Source organism: Armigeres subalbatus, chromosome 3 (assembly GCF_024139115.2).
Source record: "Armigeres subalbatus isolate Guangzhou_Male chromosome 3, GZ_Asu_2, whole genome shotgun sequence".
NCBI classification, from domain to species: Eukaryota; Metazoa; Arthropoda; class Insecta; order Diptera; family Culicidae; genus Armigeres; species Armigeres subalbatus.
Window position 1 is genome coordinate 162292895 of NC_085141.1, and position 25037 is coordinate 162317931.

The 25037-nt window shown below is 40.1% G+C and overlaps 1 protein-coding gene across 3 annotated transcripts in view; it reads right to left on the reverse strand.

Moving 5' to 3' along the window:
* Window positions 1–9838: 9838 nt before the first annotated feature.
* The window catches only part of LOC134227910 (limbic system-associated membrane protein-like), a 517094-nt gene continuing 501895 nt past the window's right edge, over window positions 9839–25037 (reverse strand). For all 3 annotated transcript variants that reach the window (XM_062709615.1, XM_062709616.1, XM_062709614.1), the window contains one exon: window positions 9839–12935. In XM_062709615.1, the coding sequence (XP_062565599.1) occupies window positions 12718–12935 (218 nt within the window). In that variant the 3' untranslated portion in view covers window positions 9839–12717. The remainder of the gene's footprint in view (window positions 12936–25037) is intronic.

Consider the following 25037-nt stretch of genomic DNA (forward strand, 5'->3'; position numbering starts at 1 on the left):
TCATTCTTATTGGCATTACATCCTTACTAGGACATTCCTAAGTAACCTAAAGCACCTTTAAGAGTGCGTTTTTCGCTTAGAAAGCTTAACTGAGCTGCTTAAGCGAAAAACGTACTCTTAAAGGAACTTTTGGGGTTGGGTTGCTACATAGTGTTCATTAAGCACTTGCACAGTTATTAACTGCAAGGTTTCTAAGTAATGTTACCATTTTTGCAATCGTATATCATGTGGCTAACACGATGATACTTTTATGCCCAGGGAAATCGAAAAAAACATCAACTCGAACATTTCCTAAACCGCACCGTGAATCGAATCCATTTAGCATGGCCTAGCTTTGTAACCACGAATCTTGCGGCACAGCCAAGGAATTTTTTTATTACTCATTGAACTTCTAAAGTAAAGAGGAAAATACGACATCTTTTACCTTTAAGGGGGCGATGGTGCTAAATATTTTGGAATAAATGAGTTTAGACTATGCGATACTTTTTTGGCAGATTATGTGTTTGCATAAGTATGTCATCAATCACCAAGTGAAGGAAAAAAGGTGGTTCGATTTATTAAAAACAGTTTAATTAATCATGATTTTACACTCAATGTATGTTTTGTATTATTCTCGATAAAGGAAAAATAGGAGGCAGTCATTTCGTGGATCTTGATTGAAATTAAAATGAGAAAAAACAGAATCAGGTTGTACATATTTCAGTTGCAGTCAATGATATAGCTATAATAAACTGTCACAACCGAGCATGTGCCGTGACAATATCCAGTTTGCATTGATATAAAAATTAAAAACTGATAACTCCCGTCGCTTGTTATAAACGCGGGTACAATGGCATTTCATTTCGAAATACAACGCGAACCTGTTCAAACTGGCTTTTCACTTGCTGTGCGAATGATAATGCGATTCATCAGTGTCTTTTAATTTAATTTAGCATCTCTTCTCTATGGGCAGTGTTCAGTTCTGGATACATAAAACCATTTGCGGCATGTGTTGCGTGCTGACTGCACTCTTTTTGTCTTCTTTCCAAAGAATCGGTAGCCTGAAGTTTTTAATTAAATCCATCAGTTTGGGAACGTCGCATAGTGTTTAGTTTAGGTAGTTTTAATTGCGATTAATCATCCACCTTGTATACTTTGAACAATATTTAAACTATTAAACACATTTTAAAACGCAAACTTAAATTAAAAACAAGATCTATGAAATAATATCAACAAAATCTTTGACAATAATCAAGGGTTATTGTCATATTTACAAATGCCACGGTATCCTGTAGAGGTCTCTTGCACTTATCTCGGCTTATTCTAGTGCAATGGTTGTTCTTGGGGATTTCAATTTCACGGAGCAGGTTCGTGAATATGTTCTACTGCAGGACTTATGTTTGAGCCCCTTTTTCTAAAGTTTTGGAAAATTGATCGCTTAAACAGGTTTCAAGCGGTTGCTTAGTTTCCGTTGTCAATGTGTTAGTTGTGCAGTTTGTCAATGTGACCTTTAAAGTAAAAAGGATGAGGGGGGAGGGGCATGTGGAGGACAATAGTTGAATCGAAAGCTGTTTGACCGAACGAACAGTTAGACTGAAATCCAAAAAACCAAAATAATTAAGTGTGAATTTTGCATTGGCTTTTATCGGTGAACTAGTACGAACAAAGCTCAAAGGAGAAGGGAGCTGAAAGCAGTGAAGAATTGAACCGAAGGATAACAAAAGCGAGAGACGAGTATGAAACTTAGTTTTAATATAGAAGATGATAAAAGAGTTTTGAACTATTTTCGTTCTGATTCACTGATAAAACCCAATGAAAAAATCAAACTAGAATATCAAGAAGTTGAAACCTCCCCAACACAAAAGTCATTTAGCCGCACAGGTCATACAGCAGAAAATGCCGTAAAGGGGATCGTTTGGTCGTAAATGTCATTTGATCAAAATAGGCATGCGGCAGGAAATGGTATTTGGCCTAGCAGGTCTTCTGACCGAAAAAATCGTTTATCCCAATGGATCATACAGCTGAAAATGTCATCCTACCGAACAGGTCATATGGCCGATCAAATTATATCACCATTAAAACATTCGACCAAATAGCCCGTTGGCATGCAGGCATGCATAACCCTTTACGGAGCCATTGTTTCGTTATCATTTTATTCCTAAAAGTTAGTAAGAGTGGGACATAAGCCGTCGTATGGTGAGATAAGGTTTACAAATTTTTAAGAATGGACGGAGCTAAGGATTTAGGGATAGTGAGAACATCAGTTCTTCTCGTGTTGTATAGAGACTTGCAGCTCTAGGCTGGCTCATCTCTTCAAAGACGGCCATTTTGCAACACCGTCAAGTTCAACTTCCCGCTCGGAACATTACAACCGTCGGGGGCCACTTTTGCCAAATTTCTCAAGCGGTTCAATGCCGATATCGGAGAAATGGAAAGCTTTTTATACAATGGAATCAGACAGAAGCTTGAGCGTCAAGTTCAAGTCCGAAAAGCCAATGCGGATACTGATACCGTCATTTTTCAATATTCAAGTGGCAAAGTCGTGCACACTTAATTAAATATTCATAACAAAATATTCATCGGGTGATGCGAGAAAAATTCTCAACGAAACTTGGTTTGGACCTTTCGAATACTGGCGTACGAGGAGTACACATGAAGATTGAAAACGCGATTCCTCCGGCGTTAACAAATTCAAACTGGGAAGCGAAAGTACAATACGATTGATTAAAAGAGAAATGAATCTTACTGTGAGAAAAGAGAAGTGAGGCGTTTCACTTAAGTATCACCATCTATAAGTTGTGCAAACTCTTTCGCTATCTCATTTCCAGAGTTCGATCAATGAGAGGGAACCAAACCAAAACTTTGCTTCTGGCCAAATTATTTAGTCAAATGTCTTATTTAAGGTTAAAAGACTATTATTCTTCCATTTACTTCCACTATTAACTTTTTATGTATCAACAATCATTGATTGTTGATACATAAAAAGTTAATAGTGGAAGTAAATGGAAGAATAATAGTCTTTTAACCTTGTAGCATTTCCCCTAAGACGCTCTAAAATAATTAATCGTCTTATTTAAAATATTCAGCCAACAAATCTTATTCGGCCAAACCAAAACCGTCATTCGGCAGAAAATGTCGTTTGGTCGAACAGGTCCTGTGTCCGAAAAACTTATTTAGTCGAACAGGTAAATTGTTTGGTTGTTTGCAGAAAATGTTGTTTGGCTGAAAAGGTAGTTTGACCGAAAACGTTGGTTTTCCGTTACGATCGTTTGACTTTTGACTTTTTTGCGATGCTTGTTCATTTTAGCAGCAATCCTGAAATATTACAATTAATTGCATATTATTCGGCAACTCGGCCGTACGAAAACCATTTTTTTGTTAAATATCTTGGCTGTGCATATGCACAGCAAATGTTTCGAAATGGACAAATTGATATAAAATTTGCGAAAAAGGATCCACGTGTCTTGGAGGGACTCGAACCCTCAACCTCCTACTCTCTAGATAGGCGTGATAACCCCTACACAACAAGACCACTTAAAGGTCACGTTTGCGGAAAAGCCATCAGAATCCGAGTACCAACCTCCACCGCGGTTAGCTCTCTTTTTTGCAAATTGAATATCTTTCGGATGCTTGATTTGTCCAATCTCCACATGTGCTTTACTATTGTATACCCACAGCCAAGCGAGTGCACATTGTTTATTAAACGAGAGGATCGCACTCCAAAAAAATGGTTTTCGTACGGCCGAGTTGCCGAATAATATGCAATTAATTGTAATCAAGTGTCGGTCTTTCACCGTCATTAGTCGTCTGAGTACACGCGACCGCTTACGTTAAAGGCAATCAAACTCATCAAATGCTTTAGCCAAGCAAGCCTTTGGCACAGCAGAGTGCGATTGAATTCGCATTCTATACCGTCCCGCCCAGACAGTTACTGGGGGGGCATGGAGTGCGATCCTCTCGTTTAATAAACAATGTGCACTCGCTTGGCTGTGGGTATCCAGCTTTCCACGCTCGCCATAATGGCGGATGCTATAAACAGTTTGACATTAACTGCTTCCATACACTGAACTGAAATTTTCGTCTAAGCACCCATTGAAGTCTTCGTTGACACCGGCAACCTAAAATTTGTTATTTTTTCATCAACAAAGAAATTTATTCGAGTATCGTAATTCACAAGTTTCTACTATTCTTTTGATTCGCAAATATGCCAACTAACGAATGCTTTATTTCAGACAGTACGATGTGATGATCGCTTAGTCGTCTCGTAGGGCAAAGAAAATTCACCTTAGAAGCGGAGAAAAAAGTTCTTTATATACCGCCGGAAATAAGTATAAAGACAAGCATGATTTTCATACATTTTCATCATGATTGAGGATCGATATCTCGATTCGTAGCAATTCGATTTTGCTGAAATTTTACTAGGCACCTGTTTTTAACTTGAACTTTCGATCTTTGAGTAAATTGTATACATCTTTGTTGCTTTGACCTCAAAATCTGGAAATAATTATAAAGACACCACTTTTTTATATGGAGCTCCATACAACGGAACTGTCTTTATAATTATTTCCAGCAGAAACGCGTATAACCAAAATATATGCATAAATGTAACTATCATTGAATAAAAATTCAAGTAATTTCAGGCTTGTTGGCAAAAAATCAGCCTAATCGAATCGCTAAGAATCGAGATATTGACTTCCCAATATGGCCATTTTGTATGGAAACCGAGCTTGTCTTTATACTTATTTCCACCAGTGTACATATCTGTATTTGCTCGTCGCTAAATGGACAACTCTTGCGGATGATGTTTTGCTGTCGGATGTTATTTGATCGACGTATGATATGAATGAATAACACCAGAAACCATGTTTTTTGCTTCTATTTAATGATTATAAGACAGTTTTTTCGTTAAACATATCATATCATTAACATCATTGAGTCAAGTTTGATGAAGAAATTCTTGAGAGGACTGGTAGAGGTTCTATATTTACTATTCGACATGGCAATCTGCATACTGAAACTGGGTTATTATCCGTTATTTCTAATAAGGGCTAGTACCTCCTAACTCTGAGTAGATCACTTCTACACAGTGTGTTACGGAGAAAGATCTACCAAAGCCCTAGTTTAGTTTTTAGTTCCATAACAGAGGTGGTTTTCGTCGGCGAAGCAACGGTATTATGCTAAGCAAAAACCGTGTTGGCGTTATTTGGGAACATAACATTGAGCTTTTGACTGTTCGGCGATGGACAAGCACTGCTAAAATTTCCTTCGAAAGGGACACTTGGTTCAAACATATATTTCACTACGAAACGCAACAAAAACGCAAATCTTCGGGCAAAGTAGAGAGATATTAAGTAGGACCAGCATTGAAAAAGATCATCGTTCGCTGCCCTTCAACTACGCAATCATCACACTATCTGAAATAAAACATTCGTTAGTTTAAATGTTTCAAATAAACATAATTGTAGAAAAAATGAATATTGATACACGAGTGGATTTCTTTGTTGATGAAGAAATAACACATTTTGGGTTGTCGTTGGACACGAAGAACTTCAATAGATGCTTGGACGAAAATTTCAGTTCAGTGTCGGGAAGCAGTTAACGTCAATTTTTTTTATAGCATCCGCCATTATGACGTGCGTGGAAAGCTGGATACAATAGTAAAGCACATGTGGAGATTGGACAAATCAAGCATCCGAAAGATATTCAATTTGCAAAAAAGAGAGCTAACCGCGGTGGAGGTTGGTACTCGGATTCTGATGGCTTTTCCGCAAACGTGACCTTTAAGTGGTCTTGTTGTGTAGGGGTTATCACGCCTATCTAGAGAGTAGGAGGTTGAGGGTTCGAGTCCCTCCAAGACACGTGGATTCTTTTTCGCAAATTTCATATCAATTTGTCCATTTCGAAACATATGCTGTGCATATGCACAGCCAAGATATTTAACCTGAAATATTAGCCAATTTGATTGAATTATGAGAGTCCAGTGTTAGTAAAAACTTAAAAATCTCAAAACTCATGAACGATTCAAATCAATCATGAGTTGAAATGCACCAAGCTCAGCACCTAAAAGCTCATGGCTGAGTTGAATCATTCATGTAGGATTTATGTTGTTCTCTTTTTTCAAATACAGTTAGTTGACGTTCGTCGCATAGAATAATGAATACTCTTGCATGTGTTAACATTAAATTGCCCCCAAATTGATTGATTGAAAAGCAGTAGCGGTGGAGTCGCAAAAGATTCAGCACAGCTCTTTAGAAGATAGGGCGTTAAGCCGTCTACTCCAGCACCTTTAGACTCATCAAGATCACACAGAGCCTTTAGCACTTCACGATGGGAGAATTGAATGCGTGGAAGACGTATTTCATGGACTGGGACCTTCCGGAAGCCTGCTGCGTAGGCTGGAGGCAGAGGTGTTGCATTGAATACGCTTTGAAAGAATGCCGCAAAAAGGTTCGCAGCCTCGTCAGATGAGGTTGCAGTAGCGTTACCGTAATTCACCGTCTTCGGAATTTGGTTAGTTGACTTCTCAGACTGAGATTTCCACATTACCATCTATATAATGCGCCTGGAGAGATTGATTCCAGTTGATCGTAGAAAGCTCACAATTGATAGAGAAACAATCGCATCGCCGGAAGTCGAAATCTATATCATCTGGATCGCGTTCAGTTTGAGCGGGTACGAAACTGCAACTGCAAACATACATTTGTATTAGTACTGGCGGGTGATGATCATTTGTTGGTAGGAGGGGCAAGTGGGTGATTAAAATAAATAAATAAATAAATAGTGGCTGAGAAACTTCTAAAAATGTCCGACGTGTTCGTGAACACAAGATCAAGCTCTCTACCATTACGATTCGAAATGAAGTTGATTTGCACCGCTGGCGGAGATTGATTCGGCTAGAGAAATTTTTTGCTCGCTAGATGCATTTGCAAGAAGCAAGCCGTTGATATCGTTGTCAAAGCGCCACTGAAGGTAAGGAGATTGTAATCCCCTAGCAGTAGAATGTCATCGTTGTCCAAAGACATGTATGAAACACGTTGAACGGCGGTGAAATGGACGGAGTAGAGCACTGGATCAGATATTGTACGCAGGTAAATTCCGAAGATATATACGGATCGATTTGGAAGTTTTACGCATAATACGACTTGCTCATGCTCGTTGCAGCCATCAAGGGTCACCTCGAAACAATTCAGTTCATGTTTCACAGCAATTAGCACACCCCCACCTCTACGAAGGTTGCTGGTGGACTCACTACGATCACAACGAAATATCGTGACGTCCGAGTTCTAAATTGCATATATCAGAGCTATGTCTATGGTTTCGGTTAAGGCTATGTCGTAATCACAAGCCGACAATCGTAGTTTCAAATCTGTCGTTTTCGTGCGTAAGCCCCTGACATTCTGGTAGTAGACGCACAAGAATTGCGCATCATTTTGAGCAATGAAGGTGCAACAATTTTCAGCTGGAAGCGTTGCGGCATTTTGGCTGGAATCGGGATTTTTTACACGAGTTGAGCTGAGCGTATTGAGATTGTACTTGCCAGAGAAACGTTGTTGAAAGATCCCTTCACTTGTCTCAAACACATGGCCGGAACACGGCTGGTGATCGTTGGCTGGAGTGGCTCGACTGTGTTGAGCAGATAAGGATAAGGACCTTCCACAATGCTAGAGGCAAGTTTGTGTCCCCGTGTCCGATCGAAGAGATTTACAGCTGGATGAAGTATTGCTGCGTGTCGGCTGGAATCGGGAATCTTTTCAGGAGAAGAACTGAACGAATTGAGCGCGTACTTGCCTGATAATCGTTGTTAAGAAAATTATTTTGAGCTTTTTAGTGAAATGTCTTCACCTGTCATAAGACGAGTTTGTACAATCCCATTGAATTCCACCACTTAATTGTATCTTGACAGATACGTATTTCGACCTCAACAGTAAGGCCGTCTTTAGTATCTCGTACTTGACTCGACTTTCGAGTCGAGTCAAGTACGAGACACTGAAGACGGCCTTACCGTGGTGGAATTCAATGGGATTGTACAAACTCGTCTTATGACAAGTGATAATCGTTGTTGGAAGGTCGATATTCTTTCTGAAACATATCCTACGTTGCCCAAGTATCCATATTACTTAAGTTTCCGAAAAGCATTGTCATGATCATGTTTTCAGAAAAAAATCATAACGGTCCTCTTTTGGAAGAACACCTAGATTAGCAAGAGTTACACAGTCGCAAAAATGGCTCGTGTGATGTTATTGCAGCTCGGATCTCAATATTTTCAACAGCATTACATTCCTCATAAAACCAGGAATCTGTACACGTTTACATGATAAAAAAGACCGTTAACATGACCGTACGAGGTATTTTTGTGGCTGTGTAACTGTAGCTCATCTGGGTGTTCTTCCTAAAGAGACCCGTTTTGTGTGAATGCTCGCACAACATTGTGTTAATCATTTTAAGCGAGTGGGAGGTATTTTCTTTCACAGGAACAGGAGAGAAGCAGTTTTCTCAAACGGGACTGAATTGATGACCCCAGTAGTGGTTCGGGTCATAGTCTATTAGGGGAAACTGGGGTGATATGCATTCCGGGGGCAAAACGACCCATTGGAATTTTTGAGTACATTTTCAGCAGTTTTTCCAGAGTATTTACTACAGCGCATGTAGTTCGGATCTTGAACTACCAATCCAGTAGTAAACATTCTTGAAAATATTCCTGGAACAACGCTAAAAATGCCGAAAGGTCGTTTTGCCTCGGGGTTGCATATTACCCCAGGTACCCCTATATAAAGAGTTGCGTAAAGAGTGAAGCCAAGTCTAACTATTGAACCGTCTAGCTATCGACAAATGCTTGTTTGTAAGGCGGAAGTATTGTTATCGTCTAATGATTATTATGGCGAATTAAAACGCAAGAATTAAAACGCAAGTATTAGAAACAGCTTCAAAACACTTCACTGAACACTCCCGTGAAGTCACTTGAAGGGTTGAACAAAACTTCAAGTTTCCAACATAATAAGAAGAGCATCATTCAGAATAAGTGTAAGAAGATCCTCTTTGCGCAACTTTATAATCAGAAACTTTGATTTGGGTGTATTCAAAGTTCGTCATTTTTCAAGTTTCAACCTCAAATAGCCTACTGGTGAGCAAGCAGCTATGTTTGGGGAACTGTTCCGCTTTTCTTCTCACTGAACATATCGGGACCGATTTGCTATTTGGGCTTCACTTATTTTGTAAACAAACATTGTTTCATTATTTCCGGAGAATGCAAACGTTTTCAACTAAAACTAATTCCTTTATCTGGTAGAGAAAAGCTTAATCCATAGGATCCATACCGTGGTACGGAATAAAGAAAACTTGGCGAAAACTTTGCTTTCTTTATCAGAACGGCCCTAAGCAATTATCATGGCTTGAAACCCTTCTCATCGATCGGCCGCACAAGAATGTCAACGGAATCGTCATAATTTGAGTGTCTTCAATTCCCTTTCTTTCCTACTGTAATGATGTATTTCTCAACCTCGACTCAACCAGGAGTTACCTGAAATGAACATTAATGTGTAAGACGATTCTTGTATTAAACAATACGATGTCCAAGAAAGAAGAACAACCCTTCATGTCAAAATGTATAATATTGTTATTACAAAACCCAAAGCAATAACCAATAAGAGTAATTAACTCTCAGGCCGCATTCATATTTAATGAACAAAGCCTCAACAAATGAAAGGATAACTACATTTTCAAATTTCGTTTTAAGTTCGGCAACGCGTGGATATAAAAATCCTGTTCGGAAATCTTTTCCATGAAATTTCTTCATTCAGCGGAGCCCCAATCAACCATTCTGTGCAAATAACATTCTGATACCGTTTCGCATAGTAAACCGTACACAGGGAATCAAAATTATAAAGGTACTCATTTTATGGTTTACAATTTCTAATAGTTGTTTATTGTATGTTCTACGTATAAGAAATCATTTAGTTTCTTATCTTTGCTAAAAAAAATAAAAATATGATTGTAATTCGTAAAACGTCAACAAAATTACATTTCTATAATTAATTGGCCATAATATGAACCCGAACAGTGCCCATCTCGCGTATCAGATCAAACAGGTCCGTGCCAGAAATTTTCAATTAACTTTTTCCATCTGTCCAGTGTACACACTTCTGCATGGTTTGCTCGTCCGATTCCGCCTGGTTATACCTACAATGAACTCGGAAATATGACTGTACAAATTGGATGTGCGATGCGTGATTATCGAATGTAAATTCACTATTTTTTGTTGCTATCAATTTACTATCCTAACGAGAGGAACCATGCCTCTGAGTCGGGGCTAAATGGATCACCATATGTACATAGAAGGTTGACCATGTAGGATGTTATAGTGATTGATTTGGTTTGATATTGCGTTAATGATTCGCGGCAGTTCATCTGGTGTTCGGATATTTCAAAAGGAAAGTTCAATCATAAAAATGACTCTTGAAAATCAGAAAGGGTATACTGTTTCATAAATTTGTAATATAAACAACTCAAAAATTTACGATGACTTTAAGCAATGACTTAAATAAAAAATTACATTTTCTAATCTGAAACATTTTTTCAATTCTCCTTGACAATTCACGTTTCCAAAGTTTCTCATTTCTTACTTCTCAATTATCACGCTTTGCAGTAAGAAGTTCCGTCTTACTTCTTACATCTTTTTATCACTTCTTATTTCTCATTTTTTATCTATAATTTATCGCGTCTCATTTCTCACTTCTCAATTATCTTCAAACACACATTTTTCACAATGACTTTTGTCCAACCAAACGACAGTTTCAGCCATATGACCTGTATTGAAAGCAGGACATTGGGCACCTCTCTTTCAGCCGGGCAAATAAAACACTTGATGATTAGCTTACCGCATACTACAAAGTCAAAATAACTTTATTGATGATAGTCAATACAAATAACATGAATCACTTACAATGACGGTGTTTTTTCACATTAGAATTAGATCTAAAGCGCCCGCTCTGTCTCGTGCGAGATAAACGACAAAACGAAACTTGTGAAATCCCGAAGTCTGCAGCACAGAAATAAAACAGGGGTTCTACATTATGCATTCTCACGCAACAACATGTTTTGCCCAACGGATTTTACGTCCGTAAATCCCGTTCGCACAAATGACATTTTCGGCCAAATGGTTCTTTCTGCCAAACGACCATTTCCATATTTTCGACCAAATGACCAGTTCGGCTGTATGTTCTTTTTGTCTTTAGGTCACATTCAGCCAAATGACATTTTTGCAAAAACAGTTATCGGACTAATAACCGTTTCGACCAATTGTCCAATTCGTCAAATGAAATTCGCCTTGATAACCTTCGGCCTAACGTGTTATTCAACCAAGTAACTTTCGGCTGGTATCTCCAGTTAGCCTTGCAAACAAATGCATAGGATTGCCAATTCGGAGACTGCGAGTTCAATGCTCGGTCGGGCCAAGGATGTTTTCGGGTGGGCTCCCTGGTCATAGTGTATCCATTGTACTTGCCACACAATATACATACTCATCAGTGGCGTAGCCAGGAAATTATTCTGGGGGGAGCTTTTCTGAACATTTATTTAATTCGAGAAGGTTCGAAAAAAAAATTCTTCTAAAAATTTTGTCTCTGGGGGGGAGTTTATGTCCAAAACCACCCCCGTGGCTACGCCACTGATACTCATGCATTGGCGGGCATGGAAAAGCTTTCAATTAGGTTCCAATTGGAATGTAGAGCCATAGAAGAAGAAGAAGAAGAAGAAGAAGAAGAAGAAGAAGAAGAAGAAGAAGAGATATAAATATGTCAATTGTGCTATTAGTGACATTGATCGCAGTCCTCAAAGTGAAATAGAGAAATTGCCATGAAAATGAATCTTGAATCTTCTTCTTCTATATACATAAAAATGAATTTCTGTCTGTCTGAACCTTATAGACTCCGAAACTACTGAACCGATCTGCGTGGAAATTTGTATGCACAGCTTTTTGGGACCGGGGAAGGTACAAATGAAACTGAAATTACTGCATTATTCGATAACTAAGCAGAGCATAAATCAATTTTAGGCGAAACTAAGTTCGTCAGGTCTGCTATGTCACATAAAAATGATCGTCACAAAATCAGATGTGTTTCATATCATTGACTTTTATCTTTAGAAATGCAGTAAGCGAAGTGTTTTCTTCGGGGCTAACTCAGGGCTAACTCAAAAGTCTAGCTTCATGTCTTAAAAATATAAATTAAATTAAAATTAAATATTGTCTTGCAGTGAATCTGGTGTATGACTTCAATTCTGTCTGCAGTTAACTGTAACTGTCAAAGAATGTATTTTCCGAAAAGCTTTGGGAAACGACTATGAATATGATACAAAAATAAACGCCTATGAGTGTGATGTACTATATACAGAACTCGGAATATATCAAACCTTTGATCTTCATGATTTTCATGAAAGCTTGTGATTTGCTTTACAAAATTGATCTAAATGGAGAACCTTCAATAAATTCGCCATGACTTTTCCAAATTAAGACATCCTACATGGCGTTATTGTGAATCAAATGACCTCATTTGGCGTCTATTACCTTTTTTGTTCAGATTACACTCTACCTAATCCTATCTCACAGTAAAAGACTCTTTTTTGCTTCTAAATCTTCAAGTATCATTAGAATTCTATGTTCACATAAACCTATCGAACCGGCCTCGCACCGAATCGGTTCGGTGCTCTTCAAACGCTGTAACATCCAACATTTCACACCATAAGTCACCTGTATGCACCGTGCAGGAAAATCGATTTCAGTATCATACCGAGGGTTGACGATGTTAATGATATTATTAAACTTGTACCACGCGGAACGGCTCCCAAGTACGCTAAGCTAAAACTATGTTTATTTATTAAAATGCTATTAGCGCTGCTATTCCCGTGCTGCATTGCGGCTGGTTGCTCGCCGTTTATGACGTGCACGACCACGCTGGCAGAATCTGGAACGAGAATAGAGAAAGTGGGTTTTAGTTTGAAAACGGGCATTAGTTCTTTTTTTTGGGAACAGTTTAAAACTTTTTACTCTCCGGTAATGGAGGATAAATGTGCCGCGCTGGAGGATCCCACGAGAACCACGAGCGGTGTCCTGAACCGATGGTTAATATTCCAGACTGGAAAGTTTTCTTTTTACGAGCTATTATTTTTGGCTTGCACAGAGAGATAAACTAATTGTGCCGCTCATTACTGTCCAGGCGGACGGACGGTTCGTGTCAATGGGAGATAGTTCGTATTCTTATTATGATTTCATAGAACAGGTAGAGAATAATTCCTTGATTTTTTTTCCAAGCGATATAGAAAAAAAAATCTGTTTGTTTTATGCCTTTGTTCAGAAGTTATATTCTTTATCAATTTACTTGTAAAAGTTATTAAATCGCACAGATTGAACCAAAAGAGTTCAGATTGCGAATATTTCTGATATAGTAGCATGTTATTAATAATGGAAAATACCCTAACCCTATCACATAATTGATCCAACTTGTCCGATTCAAGACTGTTTGCGCCAACGCGATTGAGAGTGGACACCGATTACCGCTTTCTGAATGGATTACCGGGGGTTGTCACCGCCCATTCACCGATCTAAGTATTCGTGTTTGAGACTAGATTTAAAGCCTGTAAGGGTCCACCGGTTTGTTGGGCGTCTTCAGTCGACGCGACTATTTCGCTGAGTTGCTGAGGCTTACAATTCGATATCTCCGTTGCGTTGGTGCGTTTTTGTGGCATTCCCACCAAACGCACCTTGTGGGGTTTGAGTGAAATGCCTTCAGCGTGTGTTTGTAGATTCACACCTCAGCGTGTCAATCGGCGAGCAGCAAGCCATGACTCTGCCTCTTCTGGTCAGATCTCCGCGGCGTGCACACGCATCCACAGAAAGTCGCTGCCCTTAATTTCGTTCCGGCCATTTAAGGTCACACGTTTTAGCGATTCTGCCAGTTTATTTTTTAGATCCTGTCGCTGATTTCATGAGGTGAGTTGAATTCAAGTGGTTCAATTGTGAAGAGTGATATATTTTAGTTTGCAAGATCACAAAACGCGTCTGGTAGACCGTCGGAAAGGTTTGTGGTTTGCAAAGTCATAAGTCGCGTCTCGAAGACCGTCGGGAAATGGTTTGTGGTTTGTAAAATCTCAAGACGCGTCTGGAAGACCGGTGAAGAATGGTTTGTGGTTTAGAAAACTTTAAGGCTTGTCTGAAAGGTGGCCGAAAAAATGTATTGCAGTTTGTGAAACTACAAGGTGCGTATGAAAGACCAACGGAAAATGGTTTACGATCTAGAAAATCTCAAAGTCCTGCGAGCAATGATTTTGATTAAAACAAATTTAGATTTCATGTAGCCACTTGGCGTGGTTAGTGTACATGAGACTACCAGTTGAGCTATGATATAACGAAATCTGAGAGAAATGAAGAAATATTCTTTGCTGTACTGTTCGAAACTGTTCGGAAAGCGAAATATATCAACTGGAAATTTATCTTGGAATGTACTGACTTAGTAGCCATAGCAGTATGACCTATCACATCTGATATCTTGAAATTTGCAAAATTTATAAGGTTGTCAGATTTCACAAAGCTATTTGGAAGTTCGAATTTATTATGCGTAAGATTAGTTTGGAGCTATTGGCTAGCAATACTAGTTTACACGTCTCTCATTTGGGTATAATATCTCAGATTTTGCGGAATTTAGGATAAATGTCATTTTCAATGCGTTTGCTCGGAAGGTCAACATCAATATGCTGCAATTCCGATTGATGGTGTACGGTAAACTGGAGCAATATGCACCCCCGTGGCAAAACGAACTTTTGTCATTTTTAGGGGTGTTCCAGGGATATTTTCAAGAATGTTTACTACCTGATTGGTAGTTCGAGATCCGAGCTTCATGCGCTGTAGTAAATACTCTCGAAAAATTGCCGAAAATTTACTTAAAAATGACAAAAGGTCGTTTTGCCCCGGGGGTGCATATTACACCAGTTTTCCTCTACTATACGTGAAACTAAAATTCGCAATAAATGTACGCATTTGGATTGGAAATGGATTTGATTTGGATTGGAATTGGTTTGGATTTGGATTGGAATTGGTTTGGATTTGGATTTAATTTGTTTTGGATTTGGATTGGATTCAGATTTGGATTCAGATTTGGATTTGATTTGTATTGGATTTGGATTGGACTTGGATTTGGATTGGATTTGGATTGGATTTGGATTGGATTTAGATTGGATTTGGATTGGATTTTGATTGGATTTGGATTGGATTTGGATTGGATTTGGATTGGATTTGGATTGGATTTGGATTTGGATTGAATTTGGATTGGATTTGAATTGGATTTGGATTGGATTTGATTGATTGGATTGGGATTTGGATTGATTTGGATTGGATTTGATTGGATTTGGATTGGATTTGGATTGGATTTGATTGATTTGATTGGATTTGGATTGATTTGGATTGATTTGATTGATTTGGATTGATTTGGATTGATTTGGATTGATTTGACTGGATTGGATTGATTGATTGATTTGATTGATTTGGATTGGATTTGATTGGATTTGATTGGATTGACTGGATTGATTTGATTGGATTTGGATTGGATTGATTGGATTGGATTGACTTGGATTGGATTTGGATCGATTTGGATTGATTTGGATTGATTTGGATTTGATTGGATTGGATTGATTTGGATTGATTTGGATTGGATTTGATTGGATTTGGATTGATTTGGATTGGATTTGACTGGATTTGGACTTGGATTGGACTTGGACTTGGATTGATTTGGAATTGGATTTGATTGGATTTGGATTGATTTGGGATTGATTTGGACTGGATTTGGATTGATTTGGATTGATTTGATTTGGATTGGATTTGATTGAATTTGGATTGATTGATTGGATTTGGATTGATTGGTTTTTGGACTTGGATTGACTGATTGGATCGGGACTGACCTGGACTGACCTGACTGGACCTGGACTGGATTGCGTCTTGGATTGCATTTGACTGCATTTGGATTTATTTGGATTGGATTTGATTTGACCGACTGAATTGATTTGGACTGATCTGAACTGATTTGGATTGGACTGGATTTGGATTTGGATTGGATCTGACTGGATCTGACTGATTTGACTTGGACTGGATCGACCTGACCGTCTGATTTGGACTGATCTGGATTGGTTTAGATTGACTGGATTGGATTTGGACTGACTGACTTGGATTTGGACTGGATTTGGATTGATTTGACTGGATCGGACTGGATCTGGACTGACCTGGGACTGGATCTGGACTGGGATTTGGACCTGATCTGGACTGGATCTGACTGGATCTGGACTGATCTGGACTGACCTGGATGGACTGATTTGGATCTGATCTTGGATTGATTTGGATTTGATCTGATTGGATTTGGACTGACTTGATTGACTGGACTGATTTGATTGGACCTGACTGATTTGGGATTGATTTGGACTCGATTTGGATTGGATCTGACTGATTTGGACCGATCTGGACTGGATCTGACCTGGTTGGATCTGGATTGGACTGGACTGGATTTGGATTGGATTTGGACCTGACTGGATCTGGATTTGGACTTGGATCGGATTGATTTGGATCGATTTGGATCTGGACTCCGAACTGGATCTGACTGATTTGGGACTTGATTTGGATTGGACCTGACTTGGACTGACTTGGATGGATTTGGACTGGATTGGATCTGGATTTGATCTGGATCGATTTGACTTGACTGGATTTGACTGGACCTGGATTGACCTTGGACTGGATCTGGACTGGATTTGGACTGGATTTGACTGGTTTGGACTTGATTTGGACTGACTGACTGGACTGGATTGGATTTGATCTGACCTCGACCTGGACTGGATTGGATCGACTGGATCTGGATCGATTGGATCTGGATTGGACTTGGATCTGACTTGGACTGACCTGGATTTGGATCGGATCTGGATTGATTTGGATCGACCTGGACTGGATCTGGACTGATCGGACTGACCTGGACTGACTTGGATCTGGACTGACCGATTGGATTGACCTGGACTGGATTTGACCGATCTGGATTGGATCTTGGATCTGACTGGATTGGATCTGGACTGGATTTGGATTGGATTGGATCTGGACTGATTTGGATTGGATTTGATTGATTGATTGATTGGATTCTGATTGGATTTGGATTGACTCTTGGATTGATTTGGATTGATTTGATTGGATTTGGACTGGATTTGGATTGATTTGATTGATTTGGATTCGATTTGGATTGATTTGGATTGGATTTGATTGATTAGGATTGGATTTGGACTGGACTTGGATTGGATTTGAATTGGATTTGGATTGGATTTGGATTGGATTTGGATTGGATTTGGATTAGATTTGATTGATTTGGATTTGACTCCGGATTTGGATTGGATTTTGGGATCTGATTTGGATTGGATCTGGATTGATTTGGATTATATTTTGATTGGATTGGGACTGGATTTGAATTTGTTTTTGTATTGGTTTTGATTGGATTTGGATTGACCTGGATTGATTGGATTTGGATTGGATTGGACTGGACCTGATTTGGATTTGACTGGATTTGGATTGGATTTGGATTTGGATTGGATTTGGATTGGGTTTGGATTGGATTTGATTAGATTTGATTGATTTGGATTTGGACTTGGATTTGGATTTGGATTGATTTGGATTGATCTGGATTGGATTTGGATTGGATTGATTTGGATCTGATTTGGATTGGATTTGGATTGATTTGGAAACGGATTTGGATTGATTTGGATTGGATTTGGATTGGATTTGATGGATTGGATTTGGATTGGATTGGATTTGATTGATTTGGATTGGATTTGGATTGGATTTGGATTGGATTTGGATTTGATTTGTATTTGATTTGGATTGGATTTGGATTGGATTTTGATTGGATTTGGATTGGATTTGGATTGGATTTGGATTGGATTTAGATTGGATTTTGATTGGATTTGGATTGGATTGGATTTGGATTGGATTTGGATTGGATTTGGATTAGATTTGGAATGGATTTGGATTGGATTTGGATTGGTTTTGGATTGGATTTGGATTGGATTGGATTTGGATTGGATTTGGATTGGATTTGGATTGGATTTGGATTGAATTTGGATTGGTTTTGGATTTGATTTGGATTTTGATTAGATTTGGATTGGATTTGGATTGAATTTGAATTGGGTTGGATTTGGATTGGATTTGGATTGGATTTGGATTGGATTTGGATTGGATTTGGATTGGATTTGGATTGAATTTGGATTGGATTTGACTGGATTTGGATTGGATTTAGATTTGATTGGATTTGGATTGGATTTGGATTGGATTTGGATTGGATTTGGATTGGATTTGGATTGGATTTGGATTGGATTTGGATTGGATTTGGATTGGATTTGGATTGGATTTGGATTGGATTTGGATTGGATTTGGATTGGATTTAGATTAGATTTGGATTGGATTTGGATTTGGATTTGGATTTGGATTTGGATGGGATTTGGATTTGATTTGTATCGAATATGGATTGGATTTGGATTGGATTTTGGTATCCAATTCTTTTTTCTTTCATCAGCTAAGAGCTTGACTACGATGGACGTATCTCTTTGCTGTCGTGTTCCCCACCATTTTGCAATCAATTTTAAGAATTTTTAAAGTCTATTGAGTTCCATGAGAAAGCGGCAGTTTGTTTCAATTTTTCTCTATTTCGCGGGACATTATCTAGAAATAAGTGAAATGCGGGACGTTTCGTGGTACGCTTTTCAGCGTAGAACAAATGGTGAAAACGCGGAACTGTCTGATTACTGTAAAATATGTTCATGTTTATTTTACTGTTTTCGCATAACAAGTAATTAGATTTCTTTACGATAGACTATTTTTGCATTCATTGTGTTTATTTAGTCAATGAAAATGTGCAGTGACATTTTTTTATTCGGTATTTTAAGATCCATCAATGTTGGCCCATTCTGAAACGTGACGCTTATGGCGATATCTCCATGACTTTTCCGCAGCCTTCAACAACCACCAACTAACAAAGCAGTATCAGCCACTACAGACTGGTTATGGCCTTTCTCTCCCAAATGGGACCACCTTTGCCCAGTTCGACCCGGGACGGACGGTCGGCCGTCGAATTAATTGCCAGCAAGCCAACACCAACCGCCCGGTGGAACCGTAATGTCATCCTTTTGACATAAATGGCACACCGCTAGTTCAGCATGATTTCGTCCAACTGATTCAACCGATTCAACCGACCGGTGACGTCCATTCGTGATTCAAGTGGTGGTAAATCTAGTAAATCCCATTCACCGGGAAGGATGGTTGGTTTAACACGAATAACAGCCGTACGGGCGCACGGACAGTGGTTAAACAGGCATAGAATATGCATTAGATGATACTGGGGTGCTGAGAATATTTATTGTTTTGTTTGCTTACTCCTGCATTCAGAATTAACACAACAATAAGTGTTTCTGCATTACATTTCTATTTGTACGCATATGTTTACATTCAGAAACGGTCGGCAGGTGTGGGGAAGTACCAGTGCGAGATGATTCGAGATTGGAATGAATCAAGGCAAAGCATTATATATGTACCATACTGGCAGATCTGCGGATTTAACGAAATTAAAAGTAACTGTGAATTAAATTCATTTTGATTAACTTCTCATACTCGAATGTTTCTGGGTCATTAAGTTTCGCATACAGTAGTTTTGCAATAAGTGTACTGAGGGTCGTGTAGCTTTTGACTGCAGAAACCTATCGACATAAAATTGCAACATTGTCAAACTACAAAAACAATTTTAGTCTAATGAAACATGTTCCAATTGAATTGGTGTAGGGTAACTTTGTCCTGCGATTCAAAAGTTGGTTTCCCGAATGTTTTAAAAGTTGTTTCTGGTGTTCTTTTCCCATGGGTATAAATTTTGGAATAAAAGAAGCTAGAATACCTAAAATCTGAATTCCAGGTCAAAGAACTGCTTAGATGCGTTCTTTAAAAACTAAGAAAATAGTTGAGCATTATGATTGCAACAATATTATCAGTTATGTTTTTTCTTCAGACATGAGCCTGCCAAGGGCGGAAAACCTCTTAAATAGAGACAATAATAATAAATTATGTTTTCTCAGAGCCCGTAAGTTGTTTATTCCACTCAATATCATCCACTTCGACACAGCCATTCATACATTTCAATGAATGTTATTTTTCAATTTGCATACCAACAGATCAATAATATCAATTATAACATTTGCACTTCCGCTGGAGTGGTCAACCACGACTAAAATTCACACCCCCTCACATTTTTTTACTTTATTACAAGGCTGCCTTGTTACCAAGCTCCATTAGGTTGGGAGCGAACGATTCAGCCTCGGAACAAATTGCATGTTTCCTCATTTGCACGCGAACCCATATCATTACCACACGGAGTTCATGAAATGGGGTTTCAAACAATTCACCCTCCAATATGGACACTTTTCTGATGTTTGTGCCTGAAATTAGCGATTGTGCGTGTACCGACCGACGGGTTGTTTTTCACTTTTGGCAAAATATTATTGGTAAATATAATTTTACAGATGGTGCACATTGAGGCAACCCGACGACCCCACCAACAGCCGACGCTATTAAAGCAGATAAATTATGGATCCCTGGCGTGTTTTTAGGTATATAGGCGTTCTCGGAAATACTTGCAGCATTTGATCAGCAGTACCTCCACAAGCTGGCACACGTTCGACAATGGCTGGGTCCTCATGCAACAACGTATACGATAAAGCCTATCAACAGACGTTTCCCAATTTCACCATATTATGCTGCAAACTAAGTTTAGGAAGTTTTCTTCAGTTAAAAACTTACGGGCTTCATTTTAAGTCTGAATAATCTTTTGCCTTATGTGTATCATACGTCATCTTCAACCTTGAAAATGCATACTTTTTTTTTTATAAATTCAAGGAAAATGACTTCGCATATTATCTAATTTAATCGAAATACGTTCAAAAGTACCATACTGTGCATACATCTTAACAATAGCTTGATACTTATGTTACTCCACCCAAGTAACACCGAAAACATCATTATTAGCGAAGATCTAGGAATCATGTTGAATTATGGTTGGGAAAAAAGAAATCTAAAACATGGTATGTTCGAAGAAAGCTATGGAAAAGTGACTCGGCCTCTTCTTGTCAGATCTCCGTGGCGTGCACACGCACCCATGGAGAGCTGCTGTCATCGTATTTCTCTCTGGTCATTTGGGGTCATACATTTTGGCGATCCTGCCAGACTATTTTTGGATCCTGACTCTGATTTCAAAAGGTTAATGTGCGAAGAATATAATATTTGATGGTTTAAAAAATATATATATTGCTAAAAAGCGAGTCTGGAAGACCGCTGGAAAATGCATTACATTTAGAAAATCACAAAGCGCGTCTAGAAGACCGCTGGAAAATAGGCTGTGGCTTGTAATACCACAAGGTGCTTTTGGGAGACTGCCGAAAAAATGGTTGACGATCTAGGAAATCCCAAAGTGAATCTTGAAAGCATTGATTTTGGTTAAAATAAGTTTAGCTCTTCGCATGACACCTTCTAGCGCAATGTTGAACAACAGGCACGAAAGTCCATCACCTTGTCTTAGTCCCCGGCGCGAACGAACTGGAGGGTTCACCTGAAATCTTCACACAGTTTTGCACTCCATCCACCGTTGCTTTGATCAGTCTATCAGTCTTTGATCAGGTATTCACGGCATTTTTGAAGGATTTGCCGTACAGTAAAGATCTGGTCCGTTGTCGAGCGGCCGTCAACGAAGGCCGAAAGATAACTTCCCACGAAATCATTCACTAATGGTGACAGACGTCGGAAGATGATCTGTGATATCACTTTGTAGGCGGCATTAGAGATGGTGATCGCTCGAAAGTTCTCACACTCCAGCTTGTCGCCTTTCTTGTAGATGGGGCATATAACCCCTTCCTTCCACTCCTCCGGTGGCTGTTCAGTTTCCCAGATTCTGACTATCAGTGTGTCAGCTTTGATACCATCTTTACCAGTTGCTTTATTGGTCTTTAGCTGTTGGATGGCATCCTTCACTTCCCTCAAGGTGGGGGCTGGTTGGCTTCCATCGTCCGCTGAACTGACGTAGTCATCTCCTCCGCTGCCTTGACTTTCACTGCCTGTACTCTCAGCGCCATTCAAATGTTCCAAACATTGTTGATGACGGATAGTTTTGGGCGCAGTTTAACCATCACCAGATAGTGGTCAGTGTCGATGTTAGCGTAACGATATGCCATGACGTCGATAATGTCGGAGAAGTACCGTCCATCAATCAGAACGTGGTCGATTTGTGATTTTGTTTGCAGTGGTGATCTCCAGGTGTACCGATACGGGAGGCTGTGTTGGAAGTAGGTGCTGCGAATGGCCATATTCTTGGAGGCGGCGAAATCAATTAGTCGTAGGCCGTTTTCGTTCGTCAGCCGGTGAGCACAGAACTTCTCAATAGTCGGTCTAAATTCCTCCTCTTGGCCAACTTGAGCGTTCAAATATCCTATGATGGTTTTGACGTCGTGGCTTGGGCAGCTGTCGTACTCAAGTTGATTATGCTGAAGTTGAAGAACCGGCCTTTGATCCTCAACCTGCACATTCTTTCATTGATCGGCCACAACCCGATCACGCGCTTTTGCATATCGCCCATCACTATGGAAGCTGTTCCCAGCTCGTGTCTTTTTTTTTAAATCTTTATTTAAGTGATTTTTTACCAGCTCGTGTGTGCTTCTGCAGTTCTGGTAGATGGTATGATTACCTCTAAACGTTCGCACCATTGATCCCTTCCAACAAACCTCCTGCAGCGCTACGATGCCGAATCCACGGTCCTTGAGCACATCGGCGAGTATGCGTGTGCACCCGATAAAGTTGAGAGATTTGCAGTGCCACGAACCGAGTTTCCAATCGCTAGTCCTTTTTCGTCGCAGTGATCTTCGCCGATGGTTCCGGTCCGTACTCTCTTGTTGATTGTTCGTTGCTTATGATTTTTTAAAGGCTGGCTTGCAGGGCCTGACACCAAACCCCCTAAATTTCCGGAGGACCATTCCTCCTTATTCCCGGTGGACCATGGTGCACAATTTCACTTAGAGTCCCTCGCTGGCACTCGGACGATGATTCGCTGCCCCTAACATGGAGAACCGACGCTGTTGTGAGCTGATCCTGACATGGAGAACAGACGCTCAGTAAGATTTGCACCTCCGGAGAGGAGCAAACCACCCTTCCCTGTCAGCATACGACCATAGTTCCCACCGGGGTTGGTTACCCGTTCTTCCCTATAGTTGCTCGTATCCCGGCCAGCACCACGGGGAGGTAGGGATAGGAGTTGCTCGGTAAGAGGCTAAGGACCACGAGATGGGGTCTATTTTATTCCTTCAGTTACGCGAAGTACTAATGGTACGCTTTACCCAGCACTTGCCGTGCCTAATTTAAACAATACAATCACAATAATTCAGACTTGCTTGGCTAAAGCATATGATGAACCACGGTGGAGGTTATCACGCCTATCTAGAGATTAGGTGGTTGAGGGTTCGAGTCTCTCCTAGACACGTGGATTCTTTTTCGCAAGTTTCATATAAATTTGTCCATTTCGAAACATGTGCAGAGCATATGTACAGCGAAGATATTTAACAAAAAAAAATACTTACTTATGGATCCTGTACACCTCCGGTGGTGCAAAGGGCCGACTTGAAAGATCTCCATCTTGAGCGTTGTCCAGCTATCGCTTTAACCTGTTGCCAGGTTAGATTTCGGTCGACTTCTTTTATTTCTTTATTGAGGCTTCGCCGCCATGAGCCTCTGGGTCTGCCTCTGCTGCGATGTCCCGCTGGGTTCCAGTCTAATGCTTGTTTACAGATTTCCTTTCCGCCCCTACGTAGAGTGTGGCCGACCCAGCCCCACTTCCGATCCCGAATTTCTGTTGCTATCGGCCTCTGGCGACAACGACGATGGAGCTCGATGTTTGAGATCCAGTTGTGAGACCACTAGGCCCGAATTATATACCGCAGGCATCTGTTAATGAACACCTGCAGCCGTTGAGTGTTCTGCACTGATACACACCATGTTTCGCTAGCGTATAACAGCACAGATTTCACGTTAGATTTGAAAAATCGTATTTTGGTGCGTTCACTTATCTGCCTGTTTTTCCAGATATTTCATAAACTCGCAAAGGCAGCCCTTGCTTTCTTGATCCGTGCGCCTATGTCGATCTTGGTACCGCCGTCTGACGCCATTTGGCTACCAAGATATTGGAAGCTTTCAACATTCTCCACTGGTTGCCCGGCTACTGTGAAACTGGAAGGAGTCACCGTGTTTACATCCAACGATTTGGTTTTGTTGACGTTGCTGACTGAACCTGCTGAAGAGGAGCGCTCGACAAAGTCGTTGAGCTTACTCTGCATATCAGAGCGCCGTTGCGCGAGAAGTGCAACATCATCCGCCAATTCGAAGTCATTTAGGTGCTTCATGGTTATAGGCTGTCATAACAGCCCGCGGTTTGGTTCACGGTCGATCGCATCTACCAGAATCTCATCGATTACGATGAGGAACAGTAACGGTGATAAAATACATCCTTGCCTCACACCAGCTACGACCCGGATATGGTCGGACAAGACCCCATTGTGCAGCACTCTACACGAGAAGGCCTCGTACTGTGCCTCGATGAGGCCGATGATTTTCTCAGGAACTCCCTTGCGTCTCAGGGCGCCCCACATATTCTCGTGATTGAGACGGTCGAAAGCTTTTTCGTAGTCAATGAATACCAAGTAAAGGGACTCTTGGAATTCGTTGACCTGCTCCAGAATGATGCGGAGCGCGACAATATGGTCCACACAGGATCTCCCGGCACGGAATCCGGCTTGCTGCCGCCTTAGAGTCGCATCGATCTTCTCCTGAATCCGGGCTAGGATAATTTTGCACAGAACTTTAAGAACGGTACACAGCAACATAATGCACAATGGGGAAATCCGATTTCAAAGGTGGAAAAAATTGATAACTTTCTTCTCGAACAACTTACAGAAGAGATCAAGAGCTTATTCGAAAG